Raw genomic sequence first — 20,872 nt, 5'->3', positions numbered from 1 at the left:
ACTAGGCTACGGCAGCCCTTCAGGCTGGTCTAGGTTCTGCCAACCCTCCTGCGGCATGACGGTCCTAGCAAGACCAGCCTGCAGACATCCCAGGCCCCGGAGGCCTGGGGGAAAGGCTGGAGCAAAGGAGAGGCACCCTTAGTGCAAGAGGATCTGGCTAGACCGTCAGGTGGCAGAGGATGAGATTAGAGAACACTTAAGCAAAGTGGAGATGCACAAGGCCCTGACGGGCCCCGCCGGGGTGCACCCTCAAGTGCTGAGGGAGCTGGCAGATGGCCTTGTGCGGCCGCTCCAAAAGGGAGATGTGCCTGAAGACTGGAAGAAAGCAAACGGCACGTGGGCTGATGAGCAGTGCAGCGGATGGACAACTGGCTGAGCGGCCGGGCCCAGAGGGTGGTGACCAGTGGCACCAAGGCTAGTTGGAGGCCAGGAACCAGCGGTGAAGCCCAAGGCAAGGGGCACTGCCAGCAGGCGGAGGGAGGTGGTCCTTCCCCTCTGCTGTGTCCTGCTCTGGGCTCCCCAGTGCAAGGCAGACATGGCCATAGTGGAGAGAACCCCCACCCCAGGGCCCTCCCAGGGCCCCCCCCAGTTTCCGTTGGGGTCGGAATGTTGGTCAGTTGGAGCCAACAGCCACCAGAGACAGCAGGACGGAGCTGTGCTGGCACGGAGCAGCGCTGGGAGGAGGCAGGGTCTGGCCAAGCAGTGCTGCCCCAGCACCGGCACCGGCATCCCGCTTCCCATCCTCGCTGTCGCCGGCTGAGCCGCGTCCTTGGTGCACGGCGACGGTCCTCCAGTCCCGGGCGGGATGGGCCAGGCCAACTGCTGCTGCGGCTCCAGGTGGGCTCTCCCTGGGGGTCGGGGACACGCGGGCACGGCCGGGCCCCGCACCAGCAGCCCTTCTCATGCCTGCCGCTCTCTGCTCTGCAGGGAGGCTCTCACCGACACCGAGCCGGTGCTGAGCGCGGACGTGCGGCTGAGCCGGGGCCGCAAGAGGAGCGAGAGGCGCCTTCTCCTCCTCCAGGAGGAACTGGTGGTCGCCAAGTTGCAGTAAGACCCTCAGAGCCCAGCTGCCTTTCCCCCATCCCTGGCCCTGGGACCAGGGCAGGGACACCCTGGCACCAGCCCCAGGCCCCGGGACCTTGGTGCTGCATGCACCAAGGTCCGTCCCAAGGGCAGGTGTGGGACAGGGCTCTGCCCGGGGGGACCCCAAGGAGGCCACCTCCAGCTCACTGCCTGCCTCTCCTCTCTGCAGACGTGGCGGCACCACCGTGCGCCCACAGCTGCGCCTGGCCCTGGACCAGCTGTGGGTGGTGAGTGGCGGGAAGGAGGCGGCGGGGCAGGAAGAAGAAGAGGAGGAGGAAGGCAGCGGCGAGGACAGGACCTCCATCATCCTCATCTGGCCCACCGGCTCCTGCGTTGCCACTTTTGGGTGAGTCCTGCCCCACGGGGATTTGTCCTGCCCCGTGTCCTTCCCCACGGGGCAGGGCTGTGCAGGCGCCCGCCTCTGCCCACGGGCTGGGGGGCAGCGGGGGCTGACGCGGTTTCTCCTCTCTTTCTGCAGCTCCCGGGCGCGGAAGGAGCTGTGGGTGGGCACGCTGCTGGGGTAAGCCGGGGCGATGCTCCAGGTGCAGCCGGATGGGGGAACACAGCTCCCCAGCTGGGGAGAGGTGCCCCCGCGGCTGCGGGCAGCTCTCGGGCAGAGCTGCCTGACAAGAGAGAAGAGGCGGCTTGGGGCTCACCCAGCTCTCTCCCTGTCCCTGCCCGGCGCACAGGACACCAGAAGGAGCCAAGAGAGCCCGAGTGAGCCGTCTCCCATCGCTCAAACTCCTGCAGAAGGAGCTGAGCCGCCGCCGTGCCGTGAGTGTCTCTCTGGTCTGGGCTCTGTCCCCCAGCACTGGTCCTCCAGCTGAGCAGCAGAGGCATCGCTGCTCACCTTCTTCCACTCCTTCTCTCTTGCCCAGTGGAGGACGTTCAGCGCCAGGAGCCTGGAGAGGCTGATGGAGGGCCAGGCAGAGGTGAGAATAGCTGCCTTCCACCCGCCTCGGGCTGTGCCGGGGTGCCGGGGATGTGCGGCGAGTGGGGTGAGCTTGTGTGGGAGGGAGGGAGGGAAGGTCCCACGTTGCCACGCGGGGAGCGGAGAGGGTTGGGGAGCCACCAGGAACGCCGGCACGTCCTCGCTGGCGGCTCTGGGAGGAAACCTGGCGCGCGGGGCAGAGAGCCCGGGAGGGCAGAGGGTCCCAGCTCTGTCGCGCTCAGGCTGCTGGTGCCGGGTGGCAGCTCGCCGGTGTCCCTTTCTGCTGCGGGGCAGCTCTCTAAGCGCAGCCTGGTTCTTGCAGGCTGATCCCAAGCAAGGGCCTCCGACGGTCCCGTCTGACAACAGAGGGGGACTTTGCCGCTCACCAGGTGAGTTTTGGAAAGAAAGGCAACCTCCTGGAACCGGCTGCGCTGTGCTCACTTGTCCCTTGAGTGTCGCCATGCAGGTTGGGCAGCCCAAGGGAGGACGTCACCTGGAGGAGCAAGGACACCCGCTGGGCAGCGGCCGCTGGACGTGGTTCTGCGGGGACACGGAGCCTCTGCTGCTGCCCACAGCTTGGAGGAGGGCAGGGCGAGGGCTGGGCCAGGCTGTCCCGGTGGCACGCCGGCTCTCAGGAGCCTCCGTGCCGGAGCTGCTGAGCCGCAGCCGTGGTTCCAGCTGCTGGCTCCCTGCCCGTCCTGCTGCACCGCTCAGCACCGCGCTGCAGGCAGGGCAGGGCAGGGCAGGGCAGGCTCCGGGAGCGCTGGCCTGGCGGTCCCCATTGACGGGCTCTTGCTCTCTTTTCCTTTGCAGCAGGAGGGAGCAGCGGGAGGAGGAGGAGGGGGCTGCCCTGGCCCTTTGCTCTGCGGCGGACCCCGGCCGCTGCCCAGGCGCCAGGGCAGGCGGGCTCCGGCTGCAGCAGGGCGCTCTTCGGCCAGCCCCTGGCAGCCCTCTGCGGGGAGGACGGCACGCTGCCCCAGCCCATCCAGGTAAGCCGCCCGGGACAGGGGTCCCCAGCCCTCCCTCCGGCTGCTCCGGAGAGGCGGTGGGTGTCCCCAGGAGCTCCGGGGACGGGGCTCTTCACCCCCAGCAAGGAGCCACGTTTGGGGCAGAGCTCTGGCCACCGCTGTTGGAAGGCAGCTCCTCAGGCAAGCAACTGGCCTCCTGCCTCTCCCGCAGGAGCTGCTGGCTGTCCTGCAGCAGCAAGGGCCGTCGACAGAAGGGATATTCCGCAGAGCTGCCAGCGGGACAGCGCTTCGGGAGCTGCGGGAGGCCCTGGACCGCGGCGCAGACGTCGACCTGGGAAGCCAGCCCGCGCTGCTGCTGGCCGTCATCTTGAAGGTGAGCGCTTCTGACCTGCAGCTGGAGGAGCTCCTGGCTGGCCTGGAGTGTTCAAAGGCTCAGCTGGAGCCCTTGGCCTTGCAGGACTTCCTCCGAAGCATCCCCTCCAAGCTCCTCGTGAACGACCTCTACGAGGACTGGATGGCAGCGATGCAGAAGACCAGCAAGGAGGAGAAGATCTCAGAGCTGAAAGCGTAAGCGCGGGCAGCAGCCTGCCTGTTGAGCAGGAGCCCTGACCGCTGGCTGAGGGCACCTGGAAAGCTGCGCAAGACAGCCGCTGGCTCCCACCGGCCCTGGGCAAGCCTGGGGGACGGCTGTGGGCAACATCTGCTTTATGAACCTTGTGCTCCTGTTCCCTCAGGGTGGCCGAGAAGTTGCCTGCAGCCAACCTCCTCCTCCTGAAGCGGCTGCTGTCCCTCCTCCAGCACATCGGCCACAACGCGTCCGCCAGCAGGATGAGCTGCAGCAACCTGGCCATCTGCGTGGGGCCCAACCTGCTGAGCCCAGCCGACGAGGACCTGCTCCCGCTGGAGGCCATGCTGGAGGTGGCTGAGAAGGTACGCTGTACTGAGCAGCCGGCTGCAGCCTTCCCGGCCCGTCAGAGCTTGGCTGCTCAGGGGTCTCTGGATGCCTCCTCCCTTGAGCAAATGCTGCTGGGGTGGCTGCCTGGAAGAGCAGCCCCACAGCCACAGCCTTCTGCGCAGAGGCAAGGCTCAGGAGTGGGAAAGGCTGCTCGGTCCGTTTTCAGGCAGCTGGGTTGAGACCAAGGGTTTGATGTGTGCAGGTGAAGGTGCTGGTGGAGTTTCTGGTGGAGAACTGCAGGGACGTCTTTGGGGAGGAGACAACTGACCTTTCCTGCCCACCAGCCGAGGAGTCGCCAGCCCCCACGGAGAGATCCAGCGGTAAGAGGAGGGACCGAGGGTTGTGACAGGCTGGGGCTTGCGACGCCAGAAACCTCAGCGTGGTTTCTGGCGGGGCTGGGCATCGAGTGCTGTCCTCTCAGCCCCGCTTGTCCCGTCGCCTCTGTTTGGCCACTGCCTCTCGGGGCATGAACGGTTTGCTCTGCAAGATGAGCTGAAGCCTGCAGACAGGGCATCAGAGGGCTGAACACAGAAGTGGTGTAGGGCTCCGGGTGGGTTTTGCTTGAGCTGTTTTTTACTTCCACAAAGTCACTTTGCTGCACACGCTTTTTCTTTCTAGATCTGCGTTTGGAAGAGCCAAGTGTCCCCGCAGCCACAGCAGACAGCGAGCGTGAGGCAGAAGCCTTGCCGCATGCACCCCCCTCTCTGCTCGCTGTCCTCAAAGAAGCTGGGGGAGAGACGGTGGTGGGGTCTGAAACGGGAGAGGTATGTCAGCTCCCCAGACACTGGGACAGCGTGTCTGGTGTAGGAGGGGCGTTTCTGATGAGGCCAAGTCGCTGCTCTGCCTCTGCCTGGCAGCAGAGCTGCTGCCTGTTTGGGTTATTCCTCCACCCCCCGGGACGATACAGAGTACGGAAAACCGGCAAGGTTGTTTCTCCAATGCACTGGGCACGTGCTTCATCAAACAAAACGCCCACAAAATACCTGCAGAAAGACAGAGGGGAGTAGCTGTCAGCTTCAAAGGGGTCTTGCTCAGGTCCTACTTCGTCAGAGCTTCGTGGGGTCTATTTTGCGGGGGGCGGGGGGACGGTGCGAAACGTGGCCGATGCAAGCCAGCCAAAGGGATCTCCTCTGGAGAGCTAAGGTGGCAATTTGGCAAACAGTCGCCTACCGCTCCCGGTCGTCTCTTGCCACCTGCCAACTCCAACGTTTCTGTTGTAGGCACCCGTTGCTATGCCTCCAAGCGCCCCCCAGAGCGCGGCAGACTCCCTGGGGCGCCCAGAAGAACTGGCGAGCCTTTCAGAGGAGAGAAGGTAAAATGAGCCCGCTTTGGTTAAAATCGGAACTGACTCCAGTGGATCGTGGCTTTCCCTAACTAATACCCCTGTGGGATGGACAGGTTTGCAGGCTCTCCCCAGCACGAGGAAAACAGAAGCAACCGCAAGAGAAAAGAGGCCTGGGGAGAGGAGAGTGAAAGCCGCGAGGAAAAGAAGAGGAGGAAGAGAGAAAAAGTTCTGGGGGACGGACCAACGAAAAGACGCAGGAAGGCGCAGGAGGTCAGGAAGCCCAGGTGTGTGCCAGGCTCTGCTGCCCACCTTTCTCCCTCTCAACACTGCTGCTGCTGCTCTAAGTCAGTCCAACTCGCTGGCAAGGGGCGGCGAGGGATGGTGCTGCGCAGGGTTTGGAAAGAACTCCATGGCAGCTCCCCATGGAGCCCTGCTGCGTGGCACAGGGGCACTGTGCGTCTCTGCACGCGCGCAGGTCTCTAAGGGCATCAGCCATGGGGATAAGGCGCCAGAGCCATCCCGTAGCCAATGCCAGCACCAGGTCTCTCCTCTGGGCCATGAGCAATTCCTCGTAACCTGTGTTCCCCAAAGAGAGGGGAACAAAAGGCCTGCCTCTTCCTGCCTTTATGGATTTATCAGAGCTTTCTGACTCTGTCGTTGCAGGTGCCGATTCATGTTCGCCGGCTGAACCGCTGCGACTCCTGGGCCCCCACAGTTGAAGTCCACAATAAAATGCTCTTTTCTCTCTCCTGACTGTGTCTGCCACAGGATATTCTGGAGTGGGGAGCTGTTGTTTTGTGATGACTCCTCGGGGAGGAGTTGGGGATCGTCCCTTGTCCCCGCATCCTTTCCAGCGGGCATCAGGGCTGAGCTGAGGGCCTTTAGGAGTGAAACCAGAGCAGAGAGTCACGCAGGAGGGTGGAGGCTGGAAGGGACCTGTGGAGGTCATCTGGCCCAACATCTGCTCAAGCAGGCTCACCTAGAGCAGGTTGCCCAGGACCACGTCCTGGTGAGTTTTGGGTACCTCCTAGGAGCAGCGCCATGAGGTCAGAGCGAGGGCGAGACGTGGGCAGGGCACGGTGGCCAGGAAGGGCTAAAGGTCCTTATGCAGCCACCGTCACCTGCAGCTTGCTGTCCCCTGCAGCCATCCTCCTTGCACACTGATTGTCGGGCACTTTCCTCAGAGCCCCCTAACTCACGGCAATGGTAGAGCTCAACTTCCACGCTGGGCGGTAGAAATGCCTCAGCTCACCCACAAAGCTTTTGAAGCGGCTCCACCAGCAGCCGGACTGCTGAGGCTTTTGTGCATCCCGGCGTGACAGAGGGCACGCCCGCACCGTGACGGGGGAGGAAGGGTGAGCACTCTCACCGTCGGTAGGTAACTATTTTGCTCACAGGCTGCTGTGGTTTAACCCTGGCCGGCAGCTCAGCACCACGCAGCCGCTCGCTCGCTCGCTCGCTCGCTCACTCCTCCGCAGTGGGATGCAGGGGGAGAATCGGAAGGGTAAAAGGGAGGAAAGTCGTGGGTTCAGGTAAAGAGAGTTTTAGAATTTAAAAAGAAATGCTAAGAAAAAGAAAACCAACAAACGAGAGAGAGAGAGAGGAAAATGAAGCCCAAGAACAACAAGTGATGCACAAGAAAGCAACGGCTCACCACCAACCGACCGATGCCCAGCCAGTCCCCGAGCAAGGGCAGCCCCCGCCAACCTCCACCCCCAGTTTTATTGCTGAGCACGGCGTCGTATGCTGTGGGATTTCCCTTTGGTCAGCTGGGGGTCAGATGTCCCCGCTGTGTCCCCTCCCAGCGTCTTGGGCACCCCCAGCCTGCTCGCTGGCGGGGCAGTCTGAGGAGCAGAAAAGCCCCTGGCGCTGTGCAAGCACTGCTCGGCAGAAACTAACGCATCCCTGGGTTATCAAGGCTCTTTTCAGCACCGATGCAAAACATAGCCCCCCCATACAAGCTGCTCTGAAGAGATGTAATGATGAAGCTCATCATAGGGTCACATTTTGGGACTTACGCTGCTCCCTCTCAAAACTCTCCTGGCCTTCACTAGGCTACGGCAGCCCTTCAGGCTGGTCTAGGTTCTGCCAACCCTCCTGCGGCATGACGGTCCTAGCAAGACCAGCCTGCAGACATCCCAGGCCCCGGAGGCCTGGGGGAAAGGCTGGAGCAAAGGAGAGGCACCCTTAGTGCAAGAGGATCTGGCTAGACCGTCAGGTGGCAGAGGATGAGATTAGAGAACACTTAAGCAAAGTGGAGATGCACAAGGCCCTGACGGGCCCCGCCGGGGTGCACCCTCAAGTGCTGAGGGAGCTGGCAGATGGCCTTGTGCGGCCGCTCCAAAAGGGAGATGTGCCTGAAGACTGGAAGAAAGCAAACGGCACGTGGGCTGATGAGCAGTGCAGCGGATGGACAACTGGCTGAGCGGCCGGGCCCAGAGGGTGGTGACCAGTGGCACCAAGGCTAGTTGGAGGCCAGGAACCAGCGGTGAAGCCCAAGGCAAGGGGCACTGCCAGCAGGCGGAGGGAGGTGGTCCTTCCCCTCTGCTGTGTCCTGCTCTGGGCTCCCCAGTGCAAGGCAGACATGGCCATAGTGGAGAGAACCCCCACCCCAGGGCCCTCCCAGGGCCCCCCCCAGTTTCCGTTGGGGTCGGAATGTTGGTCAGTTGGAGCCAACAGCCACCAGAGACAGCAGGACGGAGCTGTGCTGGCACGGAGCAGCGCTGGGAGGAGGCAGGGTCTGGCCAAGCAGTGCTGCCCCAGCACCGGCACCGGCATCCCGCTTCCCATCCTCGCTGTCGCCGGCTGAGCCGCGTCCTTGGTGCACGGCGACGGTCCTCCAGTCCCGGGCGGGATGGGCCAGGCCAACTGCTGCTGCGGCTCCAGGTGGGCTCTCCCTGGGGGTCGGGGACACGCGGGCACGGCCGGGCCCCGCACCAGCAGCCCTTCTCATGCCTGCCGCTCTCTGCTCTGCAGGGAGGCTCTCACCGACACCGAGCCGGTGCTGAGCGCGGACGTGCGGCTGAGCCGGGGCCGCAAGAGGAGCGAGAGGCGCCTTCTCCTCCTCCAGGAGGAACTGGTGGTCGCCAAGTTGCAGTAAGACCCTCAGAGCCCAGCTGCCTTTCCCCCATCCCTGGCCCTGGGACCAGGGCAGGGACACCCTGGCACCAGCCCCAGGCCCCGGGACCTTGGTGCTGCATGCACCAAGGTCCGTCCCAAGGGCAGGTGTGGGACAGGGCTCTGCCCGGGGGGACCCCAAGGAGGCCACCTCCAGCTCACTGCCTGCCTCTCCTCTCTGCAGACGTGGCGGCACCACCGTGCGCCCACAGCTGCGCCTGGCCCTGGACCAGCTGTGGGTGGTGAGCGGCGGGAAGGAGGCGGCGGGGCAGGAAGAAGAAGAGGAGGAGGAAGGCAGCGGCGAGGACAGGACCTCCATCATCCTCATCTGGCCCACCGGCTCCTGCGTTGCCACTTTTGGGTGAGTCCTGCCCCACGGGGATTTGTCCTGCCCCGTGTCCTTCCCCACGGGGCAGGGCTGTGCAGGCGCCCGCCTCTGCCCACGGGCTGGGGGGCAGCGGGGGCTGACGCGGTTTCTCCTCTCTTTCTGCAGCTCCCGGGCGCGGAAGGAGCTGTGGGTGGGCACGCTGCTGGGGTAAGCCGGGGCGATGCTCCAGGTGCAGCCGGATGGGGGAACACAGCTCCCCAGCTGGGGAGAGGTGCCCCCGCGGCTGCGGGCAGCTCTCGGGCAGAGCTGCCTGACAAGAGAGAAGAGGCGGCTTGGGGCTCACCCAGCTCTCTCCCTGTCCCTGCCCGGCGCACAGGACACCAGAAGGAGCCAAGAGAGCCCGAGTGAGCCGTCTCCCATCGCTCAAACTCCTGCAGAAGGAGCTGAGCCGCCGCCGTGCCGTGAGTGTCTCTCTGGTCTGGGCTCTGTCCCCCAGCACTGGTCCTCCAGCTGAGCAGCAGAGGCATCGCTGCTCACCTTCTTCCACTCCTTCTCTCTTGCCCAGTGGAGGACGTTCAGCGCCAGGAGCCTGGAGAGGCTGATGGAGGGCCAGGCAGAGGTGAGAATGGCTGCCTTCCACCCGCCTCGGGCTGTGCCGGGGTGCCGGGGATGTGCGGCGAGTGGGGTGAGCTTGTGTGGGAGGGAGGGAGGGAGGGAGGGAGGGAGGGAAGGTCCCACGTTGCCACGCGGGGAGCGGAGAGGGTTGGGGAGCCACCAGGAACGCCGGCACGTCCTCGCTGGCGGCTCTGGGAGGAAACCTGGCGCGCGGGGCAGAGAGCCCGGGAGGGCAGAGGGTCCCAGCTCTGTCGCGCTCAGGCTGCTGGTGCCGGGTGGCAGCTCGCCGGTGTCCCTTTCTGCTGCGGGGCAGCTCTCTAAGCGCAGCCTGGTTCTTGCAGGCTGATCCCAAGCAAGGGCCTCCGACGGTCCCGTCTGACAACAGAGGGGGACTTTGCCGCTCACCAGGTGAGTTTTGGAAAGAAAGGCAACCTCCTGGAACCGGCTGCGCTGTGCTCACTTGTCCCTTGAGTGTCGCCATGCAGGTTGGGCAGCCCAAGGGAGGACGTCACCTGGAGGAGCAAGGACACCCGCTGGGCAGCGGCCGCTGGACGTGGTTCTGCGGGGACACGGAGCCTCTGCTGCTGCCCACAGCTTGGAGGAGGGCAGGGCGAGGGCTGGGCCAGGCTGTCCCGGTGGCACGCCGGCTCTCAGGAGCCTCCGTGCCGGAGCTGCTGAGCCGCAGCCGTGGTTCCAGCTGCTGGCTCCCTGCCCGTCCTGCTGCACCGCTCAGCACCGCGCTGCAGGCAGGGCAGGGCAGGGCAGGGCAGGCTCCGGGAGCGCTGGCCTGGCGGTCCCCATTGACGGGCTCTTGCTCTCTTTTCCTTTGCAGCAGGAGGGAGCAGCGGGAGGAGGAGGAGGGGGCTGCCCTGGCCCTTTGCTCTGCGGCGGACCCCGGCCGCTGCCCAGGCGCCAGGGCAGGCGGGCTCCGGCTGCAGCAGGGCGCTCTTCGGCCAGCCCCTGGCAGCCCTCTGCGGGGAGGACGGCACGCTGCCCCAGCCCATCCAGGTAAGCCGCCCGGGACAGGGGTCCCCAGCCCTCCCTCCGGCTGCTCCGGAGAGGCGGTGGGTGTCCCCAGGAGCTCCGGGGACGGGGCTCTTCACCCCCAGCAAGGAGCCACGTTTGGGGCAGAGCTCTGGCCACCGCTGTTGGAAGGCAGCTCCTCAGGCAAGCAACTGGCCTCCTGCCTCTCCCGCAGGAGCTGCTGGCTGTCCTGCAGCAGCAAGGGCCGTCGACAGAAGGGATATTCCGCAGAGCTGCCAGCGGGACAGCGCTTCGGGAGCTGCGGGAGGCCCTGGACCGCGGCGCAGACGTCGACCTGGGAAGCCAGCCCGCGCTGCTGCTGGCCGTCATCTTGAAGGTGAGCACTTCTGACCTGCAGCTGGAGGAGCTCCTGGCTGGCCTGGAGTGTTCAAAGGCTCAGCTGGAGCCCTTGGCCTTGCAGGACTTCCTCCGAAGCATCCCCTCCAAGCTCCTCGTGAACGACCTCTACGAGGACTGGATGGCAGCGATGCAGAAGACCAGCAAGGAGGAGAAGATCTCAGAGCTGAAAGCGTAAGCGCGGGCAGCAGCCTGCCTGTTGAGCAGGAGCCCTGACCGCTGGCTGAGGGCACCTGGAAAGCTGCGCAAGACAGCCGCTGGCTCCCACCGGCCCTGGGCAAGCCTGGGGGACGGCTGTGGGCAACATCTGCTTTATGAACCTTGTGCTCCTGTTCCCTCAGGGTGGCCGAGAAGTTGCCTGCAGCCAACCTCCTCCTCCTGAAGCGGCTGCTGTCCCTCCTCCAGCACATCGGCCACAACGCGTCCGCCAGCAGGATGAGCTGCAGCAACCTGGCCATCTGCGTGGGGCCCAACCTGCTGAGCCCAGCCGACGAGGACCTGCTCCCGCTGGAGGCCATGCTGGAGGTGGCTGAGAAGGTACGCTGTACTGAGCAGCCGGCTGCAGCCTTCCCGGCCCGTCAGAGCTTGGCTGCTCAGGGGTCTCTGGATGCCTCCTCCCTTGAGCAAATGCTGCTGGGGTGGCTGCCTGGAAGAGCAGCCCCACAGCCACAGCCTTCTGCGCAGAGGCAAGGCTCAGGAGTGGGAAAGGCTGCTCGGTCCGTTTTCAGGCAGCTGGGTTGAGACCAAGGGTTTGATGTGTGCAGGTGAAGGTGCTGGTGGAGTTTCTGGTGGAGAACTGCAGGGACGTCTTTGGGGAGGAGACAACTGACCTTTCCTGCCCACCAGCCGAGGAGTCGCCAGCCCCCACGGAGAGATCCAGCGGTAAGAGGAGGGACCGAGGGTTGTGACAGGCTGGGGCTTGCGACGCCAGAAACCTCAGCGTGGTTTCTGGCGGGGCTGGGCATCGAGTGCTGTCCTCTCAGCCCCGCTTGTCCCGTCGCCTCTGTTTGGCCACTGCCTCTCGGGGCATGAACGGTTTGCTCTGCAAGATGAGCTGAAGCCTGCAGACAGGGCATCAGAGGGCTGAACACAGAAGTGGTGTAGGGCTCCGGGTGGGTTTTGCTTGAGCTGTTTTTTACTTCCACAAAGTCACTTTGCTGCACACGCTTTTTCTTTCTAGATCTGCGTTTGGAAGAGCCAAGTGTCCCCGCAGCCACAGCAGACAGCGAGCGTGAGGCAGAAGCCTTGCCGCATGCACCCCCCTCTCTGCTCGCTGTCCTCAAAGAAGCTGGGGGAGAGACGGTGGTGGGGTCTGAAACGGGAGAGGTATGTCAGCTCCCCAGACACTGGGACAGCGTGTCTGGTGTAGGAGGGGCGTTTCTGATGAGGCCAAGTCGCTGCTCTGCCTCTGCCTGGCAGCAGAGCTGCTGCCTGTTTGGGTTATTCCTCCACCCCCCGGGACGATACAGAGTACGGAAAACCGGCAAGGTTGTTTCTCCAATGCACTGGGCACGTGCTTCATCAAACAAAACGCCCACAAAATACCTGCAGAAAGACAGAGGGGAGTAGCTGTCAGCTTCAAAGGGGTCTTGCTCAGGTCCTACTTCGTCAGAGCTTCGTGGGGTCTATTTTGCGGGGGGCGGGGGGACGGTGCGAAACGTGGCCGATGCAAGCCAGCCAAAGGGATCTCCTCTGGAGAGCTAAGGTGGCAATTTGGCAAACAGTCGCCTACCGCTCCCGGTCGTCTCTTGCCACCTGCCAACTCCAACGTTTCTGTTGTAGGCACCCGTTGCTATGCCTCCAAGCGCCCCCCAGAGCGCGGCAGACTCCCTGGGGCGCCCAGAAGAACTGGCGAGCCTTTCAGAGGAGAGAAGGTAAAATGAGCCCGCTTTGGTTAAAATCGGAACTGACTCCAGTGGATCGTGGCTTTCCCTAACTAATACCCCTGTGGGATGGACAGGTTTGCAGGCTCTCCCCAGCACGAGGAAAACAGAAGCAACCGCAAGAGAAAAGAGGCCTGGGGAGAGGAGAGTGAAAGCCGCGAGGAAAAGAAGAGGAGGAAGAGAGAAAAAGTTTGGGGGACGGACCAACGAAAAGACGCAGGAAGGCGCAGGAGGTCAGGAAGCCCAGGTGTGTGCCAGGCTCTGCTGCCCACCTTTCTCCCTCTCAACACTGCTGCTGCTGCTCTAAGTCAGTCCAACTCGCTGGCAAGGGGCGGCGAGGGATGGTGCTGCGCAGGGTTTGGAAAGAACTCCATGGCAGCTCCCCATGGAGCCCTGCTGCGTGGCACAGGGGCACTGTGCGTCTCTGCACGCGCGCAGGTCTCTAAGGGCATCAGCCATGGGGATAAGGCGCCAGAGCCATCCCGTAGCCAATGCCAGCACCAGGTCTCTCCTCTGGGCCATGAGCAATTCCTCGTAACCTGTGTTCCCCAAAGAGAGGGGAACAAAAGGCCTGCCTCTTCCTGCCTTTATGGATTTATCAGAGCTTTCTGACTCTGTCGTTGCAGGTGCCGATTCATGTTCGCCGGCTGAACCGCTGCGACTCCTGGGCCCCCACAGTTGAAGTCCACAATAAAATGCTCTTTTCTCTCTCCTGACTGTGTCTGCCACAGGATATTCTGGAGTGGGGAGCTGTTGTTTTGTGATGACTCCTCGGGGAGGAGTTGGGGATCGTCCCTTGTCCCCGCATCCTTTCCAGCGGGCATCAGGGCTGAGCTGAGGGCCTTTAGGAGTGAAACCAGAGCAGAGAGTCACGCAGGAGGGTGGAGGCTGGAAGGGACCTGTGGAGGTCATCTGGCCCAACATCTGCTCAAGCAGGCTCACCTAGAGCAGGTTGCCCAGGACCACGTCCTGGTGAGTTTTGGGTACCTCCTAGGAGCAGCGCCATGAGGTCAGAGCGAGGGCGAGACGTGGGCAGGGCACGGTGGCCAGGAAGGGCTAAAGGTCCTTATGCAGCCACCGTCACCTGCAGCTTGCTGTCCCCTGCAGCCATCCTCCTTGCACACTGATTGTCGGGCACTTTCCTCAGAGCCCCCTAACTCACGGCAATGGTAGAGCTCAACTTCCACGCTGGGCGGTAGAAATGCCTCAGCTCACCCACAAAGCTTTTGAAGCGGCTCCACCAGCAGCCGGACTGCTGAGGCTTTTGTGCATCCCGGCGTGACAGAGGGCACGCCCGCACCGTGACGGGGGAGGAAGGGTGAGCACTCTCACCGTCGGTAGGTAACTATTTTGCTCACAGGCTGCTGTGGTTTAACCCTGGCCGGCAGCTCAGCACCACGCAGCCGCTCGCTCGCTCGCTCGCTCGCTCACTCCTCCGCAGTGGGATGCAGGGGGAGAATCGGAAGGGTAAAAGGGAGGAAAGTCGTGGGTTCAGGTAAAGAGAGTTTTAGAATTTAAAAAGAAATGCTAAGAAAAAGAAAACCAACAAACGAGAGAGAGAGAGAGGAAAATGAAGCCCAAGAACAACAAGTGATGCACAAGAAAGCAACGGCTCACCACCAACCGACCGATGCCCAGCCAGTCCCCGAGCAAGGGCAGCCCCCGCCAACCTCCACCCCCAGTTTTATTGCTGAGCACGGCGTCGTATGCTGTGGGATTTCCCTTTGGTCAGCTGGGGGTCAGATGTCCCCGCTGTGTCCCCTCCCAGCGTCTTGGGCACCCCCAGCCTGCTCGCTGGCGGGGCAGTCTGAGGAGCAGAAAAGCCCCTGGCGCTGTGCAAGCACTGCTCGGCAGAAACTAACGCATCCCTGGGTTATCAAGGCTCTTTTCAGCACCGATGCAAAACATAGCCCCCCCATACAAGCTGCTCTGAAGAGATGTAATGATGAAGCTCATCATAGGGTCACATTTTGGGACTTACGCTGCTCCCTCTCAAAACTCTCCTGGCCTTCACTAGGCTACGGCAGCCCTTCAGGCTGGTCTAGGTTCTGCCAACCCTCCTGCGGCATGACGGTCCTAGCAAGACCAGCCTGCAGACATCCCAGGCCCCGGAGGCCTGGGGGAAAGGCTGGAGCAAAGGAGAGGCACCCTTAGTGCAAGAGGATCTGGCTAGACCGTCAGGTGGCAGAGGATGAGATTAGAGAACACTTAAGCAAAGTGGAGATGCACAAGGCCCTGACGGGCCCCGCCGGGGTGCACCCTCAAGTGCTGAGGGAGCTGGCAGATGGCCTTGTGCGGCCGCTCCAAAAGGGAGATGTGCCTGAAGACTGGAAGAAAGCAAACGGCACGTGGGCTGATGAGCAGTGCAGCGGATGGACAACTGGCTGAGCGGCCGGGCCCAGAGGGTGGTGACCAGTGGCACCAAGGCTAGTTGGAGGCCAGGAACCAGCGGTGAAGCCCAAGGCAAGGGGCACTGCCAGCAGGCGGAGGGAGGTGGTCCTTCCCCTCTGCTGTGTCCTGCTCTGGGCTCCCCAGTGCAAGGCAGACATGGCCATAGTGGAGAGAACCCCCACCCCAGGGCCCTCCCAGGGCCCCCCCCAGTTTCCGTTGGGGTCGGAATGTTGGTCAGTTGGAGCCAACAGCCACCAGAGACAGCAGGACGGAGCTGTGCTGGCACGGAGCAGCGCTGGGAGGAGGCAGGGTCTGGCCAAGCAGTGCTGCCCCAGCACCGGCACCGGCATCCCGCTTCCCATCCTCGCTGTCGCCGGCTGAGCCGCGTCCTTGGTGCACGGCGACGGTCCTCCAGTCCCGGGCGGGATGGGCCAGGCCAACTGCTGCTGCGGCTCCAGGTGGGCTCTCCCTGGGGGTCGGGGACACGCGGGCACGGCCGGGCCCCGCACCAGCAGCCCTTCTCATGCCTGCCGCTCTCTGCTCTGCAGGGAGGCTCTCACCGACACCGAGCCGGTGCTGAGCGCGGACGTGCGGCTGAGCCGGGGCCGCAAGAGGAGCGAGAGGCGCCTTCTCCTCCTCCAGGAGGAACTGGTGGTCGCCAAGTTGCAGTAAGACCCTCAGAGCCCAGCTGCCTTTCCCCCATCCCTGGCCCTGGGACCAGGGCAGGGACACCCTGGCACCAGCCCCAGGCCCCGGGACCTTGGTGCTGCATGCACCAAGGTCCGTCCCAAGGGCAGGTGTGGGACAGGGCTCTGCCCGGGGGGACCCCAAGGAGGCCACCTCCAGCTCACTGCCTGCCTCTCCTCTCTGCAGACGTGGCGGCACCACCGTGCGCCCACAGCTGCGCCTGGCCCTGGACCAGCTGTGGGTGGTGAGCGGCGGGAAGGAGGCGGCGGGGCAGGAAGAAGAAGAGGAGGAGGAAGGCAGCGGCGAGGACAGGACCTCCATCATCCTCATCTGGCCCACCAGCTCCTGCGTTGCCACTTTTGGGTGAGTCCTGCCCCACGGGGATTTGTCCTGCCCCGTGTCCTTCCCCACGGGGCAGGGCTGTGCAGGCGCCCGCCTCTGCCCACGGGCTGGGGGGCAGCGGGGGCTGACGCGGTTTCTCCTCTCTTTCTGCAGCTCCCGGGCGCGGAAGGAGCTGTGGGTGGGCACGCTGCTGGGGTAAGCCGGGGCGATGCTCCAGGTGCAGCCGGATGGGGGAACACAGCTCCCCAGCTGGGGAGAGGTGCCCCCGCGGCTGCGGGCAGCTCTCGGGCAGAGCTGCCTGACAAGAGAGAAGAGGCGGCTTGGGGCTCACCCAGCTCTCTCCCTGTCCCTGCCCGGCGCACAGGACACCAGAAGGAGCCAAGAGAGCCCGAGTGAGCCGTCTCCCATCGCTCAAACTCCTGCAGAAGGAGCTGAGCCGCCGCCGTGCCGTGAGTGTCTCTCTGGTCTGGGCTCTGTCCCCCAGCACTGGTCCTCCAGCTGAGCAGCAGAGGCATCGCTGCTCACCTTCTTCCACTCCTTCTCTCTTGCCCAGTGGAGGACGTTCAGCGCCAGGAGCCTGGAGAGGCTGATGGAGGGCCAGGCAGAGGTGAGAATGGCTGCCTTCCACCCGCCTTGGGCTGTGCCGGGGTGCCGGGGATGTGCGGCGAGTGGGGTGAGCTTGTGTGGGAGGGAGGGAGGGAGGGAGGGAGGGAAGGTCCCACGTTGCCACGCGGGGAGCGGAGAGGGTTGGGGAGCCACCAGGAACGCCGGCACGTCCTCGCTGGCGGCTCTGGGAGGAAACCTGGCGCGCGGGGCAGAGAGCCCGGGAGGGCAGAGGGTCCCAGCTCTGTCGCGCTCAGGCTGCTGGTGCCGGGTGGCAGCTCGCCGGTGTCCCTTTCTGCTGCGGGGCAGCTCTCTAAGCGCAGCCTGGTTCTTGCAGGCTGATCCCAAGCAAGGGCCTCCGACGGTCCCGTCTGACAACAGAGGGGGACTTTGCCGCTCACCAGGTGAGTTTTGGAAAGAAAGGCAACCTCCTGCAACCGGCTGCGCTGTGCTCACTTGTCCCTTGAGTGTCGCCATGCAGGTTGGGCAGCCCAAGGGAGGACGTCACCTGGAGGAGCAAGGACACCCGCTGGGCAGCGGCCGCTGGACGTGGTTCTGCGGGGACACGGAGCCTCTGCTGCTGCCCACAGCTTGGAGGAGGGCAGGGCGAGGGCTGGGCCAGGCTGTCCCGGTGGCACGCCGGCTCTCAGGAGCCTCCGTGCCGGAGCTGCTGAGCCGCAGCCGTGGTTCCAGCTGCTGGCTCCCTGCCCGTCCTGCTCCTGCTGCACCGCTCAGCACCGCGCTGCAGGCAGGGCAGGGCAGGGCAGGGCAGGCTCCGGGAGCGCTGGCCTGGCGGTCCCCATTGACGGGCTCTTGCTCTCTTTTCCTTTGCAGCAGGAGGGAGCAGCGGGAGGAGGAGGAGGGGGCTGCCCTGGCCCTTTGCTCTGCGGCGGACCCCGGCCGCTGCCCAGGCGCCAGGGCAGGCGGGCTCCGGCTGCAGCAGGGCGCTCTTCGGCCAGCCCCTGGCAGCCCTCTGCGGGGAGGACGGCACGCTGCCCCAGCCCATCCAGGTAAGCCGCCCGGGACAGGGGTCCCCAGCCCTCCCTCCGGCTGCTCCGGAGAGGCGGTGGGTGTCCCCAGGAGCTCCGGGGACGGGGGTCTTCACCCCCAGCAAGGAGCCACGTTTGGGGCAGAGCTCTGGCCACCGCTGTTGGAAGGCAGCTCCTCAGGCAAGCAACTGGCCTCCTGCCTCGCCCGCAGGAGCTGCTGGCTGTCCTGCAGCAGCAAGGGCCGTCGACAGAAGGGATATTCCGCAGAGCTGCCAGCGGGACAGCGCTTCGGGAGCTGCGGGAGGCCCTGGACCGCGGCGCAGACGTCAACCTGGGAAGCCAGCCCGCGCTGCTGCTGGCCGTCATCTTGAAGGTGAGCGCTTCTGACCTGCAGCTGGAGGAGCTCCTGGCTGGCCTGGAGTGTTCAAAGGCTCAGCTGGAGCCCTTGGCCTTGCAGGACTTCCTCCGAAGCATCCCCTCCAAGCTCCTCGTGAACGACCTCTACGAGGACTGGATGGCAGCGATGCAGAAGACCAGCAAGGAGGAGAAGATCTCAGAGCTGAAAGCGTAAGCGCGGGCAGCAGCCTGCCTGTTGAGCAGGAGCCCTGACCGCTGGCTGAGGGCACCTGGAAAGCTGCGCAAGACAGCCGCTGGCTCCCACCGGCCCTGGGCAAGCCTGGGGGACGGCTGTGGGCAACATCTGCTTTATGAACCTTGTGCTCCTGTTCCCTCAGGGTGGCCGAGAAGTTGCCTGCAGCCAACCTCCTCCTCCTGAAGCGGCTGCTGTCCCTCCTCCAGCACATCGGCCACAACGCGTCCGCCAGCAGGATGAGCTGCAGCAACCTGGCCATCTGCGTGGGGCCCAACCTGCTGAGCCCAGCCGACGAGGACCTGCTCCCGCTGGAGGCCATGCTGGAGGTGGCTGAGAAGGTACGCTGTACTGAGCAGCCGGCTGCAGCCTTCCCGGCCCGTCAGAGCTTGGCTGCTCAGGGGTCTCTGGATGCCTCCTCCCTTGAGCAAATGCTGCTGGGGTGGCTGCCTGGAAGAGCAGCCCCACAGCCACAGCCTTCTGCGCAGAGGCAAGGCTCAGGAGTGGGAAAGGCTGCTCGGTCCGTTTTCAGGCAGCTGGGTTGAGACCAAGGGTTTGATGTGTGCAGGTGAAGGTGCTGGTGGAGTTTCTGGTGGAGAACTGCAGGGACGTCTTTGGGGAGGAGACAACTGACCTTTCCTGCCCACCAGCCGAGGAGTCGCCAGCCCCCACGGAGAGATCCAGCGGTAAGAGGAGGGACCGAGGGTTGTGACAGGCTGGGGCTTGCGACGCCAGAAACCTCAGCGTGGTTTCTGGCGGGGCTGGGCATCGAGTGCTGTCCTCTCAGCCCCGCTTGTCCCGTCGCCTCTGTTTGGCCACTGCCTCTCGGGGCATGAACGGTTTGCTCTGCAAGATGAGCTGAAGCCTGCAGACAGGGCATCAGAGGGCTGAACACAGAAGTGGTGTAGGGCTCCGGGTGGGTTTTGCTTGAGCTGTTTTTTACTTCCACAAAGTCACTTTGCTGCACACGCTTTTTCTTTCTAGATCTGCGTTTGGAAGAGCCAAGTGTCCCCGCAGCCACAGCAGACAGCGAGCGTGAGGCAGAAGCCTTGCCGCATGCACCCCCCTCTCTGCTCGCTGTCCTCAAAGAAGCTGGGGGAGAGACGGTGGTGGGGTCTGAAACGGGAGAGGTATGTCAGCTCCCCAGACACTGGGACAGCGTGTCTGGTGTAGGAGGGGCGTTTCTGATGAGGCCAAGTCGCTGCTCTGCCTCTGCCTGGCAGCAGAGCTGCTGCCTGTTTGGGTTATTCCTCCACCCCCCGGGACGATACAGAGTACGGAAAACCGGCAAGGTTGTTTCTCCAATGCACTGGGCACGTGCTTCATCAAACAAAACGCCCACAAAATACCTGCAGAAAGACAGAGGGGAGTAGCTGTCAGCTTCAAAGGGGTCTTGCTCAGGTCCTACTTCGTCAGAGCTTCGTGGGGTCTATTTTGCGGGGGGCGGGGGGACGGTGCGAAACGTGGCCGATGCAAGCCAGCCAAAGGGATCTCCTCTGGAGAGCTAAGGTGGCAATTTGGCAAACAGTCGCCTACCGCTCCCGGTCGTCTCTTGCCACCTGCCAACTCCAACGTTTCTGTTGTAGGCACCCGTTGCTATGCCTCCAAGCGCCCCCCAGAGCGCGGCAGACTCCCTGGGGCGCCCAGAAGAACTGGCGAGCCTTTCAGAGGAGAGAAGGTAAAATGAGCCCGCTTTGGTTAAAATCGGAACTGACTCCAGTGGATCGTGGCTTTCCCTAACTAATACCCCTGTGGGATGGACAGGTTTGCAGGCTCTCCCCAGCACGAGGAAAACAGAAGCAACCGCAAGAGAAAAGAGGCCTGGGGAGAGGAGAGTGAAAGCCGCGAGGAAAAGAAGAGGAGGAAGAGAGAAAAAGTTCTGGGGGACGGACCAACGAAAAGACGCAGGAAGGCGCAGGAGGTCAGGAAGCCCAGGTGTGTGCCAGGCTCTGCTGCCCACCTTTCTCCCTCTCAACACTGCTGCTGCTGCTCTAAGTCAGTCCAACTCGCTGGCAAGGGGCGGCGAGGGATGGTGCTGCGCAGGGTTTGGAAAGAACTCCATGGCAGCTCCCCATGGAGCCCTGCTGCGTGGCACAGGGGCACTGTGCGTCTCTGCACGCGCGCAGGTCTCTAAGGGCATCAGCCATGGGGATAAGGCGCCAGAGCCATCCCGTAGCCAATGCCAGCACCAGGTCTCTCCTCTGGGCCATGAGCAATTCCTCGTAACCTGTGTTCCCCAAAGAGAGGGGAACAAAAGGCCTGCCTCTTCCTGCCTTTATGGATTTATCAGAGCTTTCTGACTCTGTCGTTGCAGGTGCCGATTCATGTTCGCCGGCTGAACCGCTGCGACTCCTGGGCCCCCACAGTTGAAGTCCACAATAAAATGCTCTTTTCTCTCTCCTGACTGTGTCTGCCACAGGATATTCTGGAGTGGGGAGCTGTTGTTTTGTGATGACTCCTCGGGGAGGAGTTGGGGATCGTCCCTTGTCCCCGCATCCTTTCCAGCGGGCATCAGGGCTGAGCTGAGGGCCTTTAGGAGTGAAACCAGAGCAGAGAGTCACGCAGGAGGGTGGAGGCTGGAAGGGACCTGTGGAGGTCATCTGGCCCAACATCTGCTCAAGCAGGCTCACCTAGAGCAGGTTGCCCAGGACCACGTCCTGGTGAGTTTTGGGTACCTCCTAGGAGCAGCGCCATGAGGTCAGAGCGAGGGCGAGACGTGGGCAGGG

The 20,872-nt window shown here is 63.7% G+C and overlaps 2 protein-coding genes and 1 long non-coding RNA gene across 3 annotated transcripts; all 3 read left to right on the top strand.

Annotated features, from left to right (window-relative positions):
- Positions 1-211: 211 nt before the first annotated feature.
- LOC143158894 (T-cell activation Rho GTPase-activating protein-like) lies at positions 212-5,975 on the top strand. Its single transcript, XM_076335349.1, has 13 exons — positions 212-336; positions 1,773-1,857; positions 1,962-2,015; positions 2,337-2,403; positions 2,828-3,003; positions 3,194-3,355; positions 3,440-3,549; positions 3,717-3,912; positions 4,140-4,257; positions 4,556-4,701; positions 5,158-5,249; positions 5,336-5,506; positions 5,886-5,975. The coding sequence occupies exons 1-13, from the start codon at positions 212-214 to the stop codon at positions 5,908-5,910; spliced, it is 1,527 nt and encodes a 508-aa protein (XP_076191464.1). The 3' UTR covers positions 5,911-5,975.
- Positions 5,976-12,741: 6,766 nt separating this feature from the next.
- On the top strand, positions 12,742-13,261 carry LOC143159113 (uncharacterized). Its single transcript, XR_012995111.1, has 2 exons — positions 12,742-12,792; positions 13,172-13,261. It is a non-coding gene; the product is annotated as an uncharacterized LOC143159113 (long non-coding RNA).
- Positions 13,262-16,382: 3,121 nt separating this feature from the next.
- LOC143158893 (T-cell activation Rho GTPase-activating protein-like) lies at positions 16,383-20,550 on the top strand. Its single transcript, XM_076335348.1, has 12 exons — positions 16,383-16,414; positions 16,519-16,572; positions 16,906-16,972; positions 17,403-17,578; positions 17,769-17,930; positions 18,015-18,124; positions 18,292-18,487; positions 18,715-18,832; positions 19,131-19,276; positions 19,733-19,824; positions 19,911-20,081; positions 20,461-20,550. The coding sequence occupies exons 2-12, from the start codon at positions 16,555-16,557 to the stop codon at positions 20,483-20,485; spliced, it is 1,281 nt and encodes a 426-aa protein (XP_076191463.1). The 5' UTR covers positions 16,383-16,414; positions 16,519-16,554; the 3' UTR covers positions 20,486-20,550.
- The last annotated feature ends 322 nt before the right edge of the window (positions 20,551-20,872 follow it).

The sequence above is a fragment of the Aptenodytes patagonicus genome, chromosome 3 (genome assembly GCF_965638725.1).
Source record: "Aptenodytes patagonicus chromosome 3, bAptPat1.pri.cur, whole genome shotgun sequence".
Classification (NCBI taxonomy): Eukaryota; Metazoa; Chordata; class Aves; order Sphenisciformes; family Spheniscidae; genus Aptenodytes; species Aptenodytes patagonicus.
Note: the sequence above shows the minus strand (reverse complement) of the source record. Positions and strands in the feature narration are given on the sequence as shown.

Coding starts and splice junctions, on each gene's coding strand:
- LOC143158894 (XM_076335349.1), top strand. CDS start 212: ATGCACAAGGCCCTGACGGGCCCCGCCGGGGTGCACCCTCAAGTGCTG. Junction 337..1,772: donor TGGAAGAAAGCAAACGGCAC/GTGGGCTGATGA, acceptor CCCGGCGCACAG/GACACCAGAAGGAGCCAAGA. Junction 1,858..1,961: donor AGCTGAGCCGCCGCCGTGCC/GTGAGTGTCTCT, acceptor TCTCTTGCCCAG/TGGAGGACGTTCAGCGCCAG.
- LOC143158893 (XM_076335348.1), top strand. Junction 16,973..17,402: donor GGGACTTTGCCGCTCACCAG/GTGAGTTTTGGA, acceptor TTTCCTTTGCAG/CAGGAGGGAGCAGCGGGAGG. Junction 19,277..19,732: donor TGGGGTCTGAAACGGGAGAG/GTATGTCAGCTC, acceptor TTTCTGTTGTAG/GCACCCGTTGCTATGCCTCC.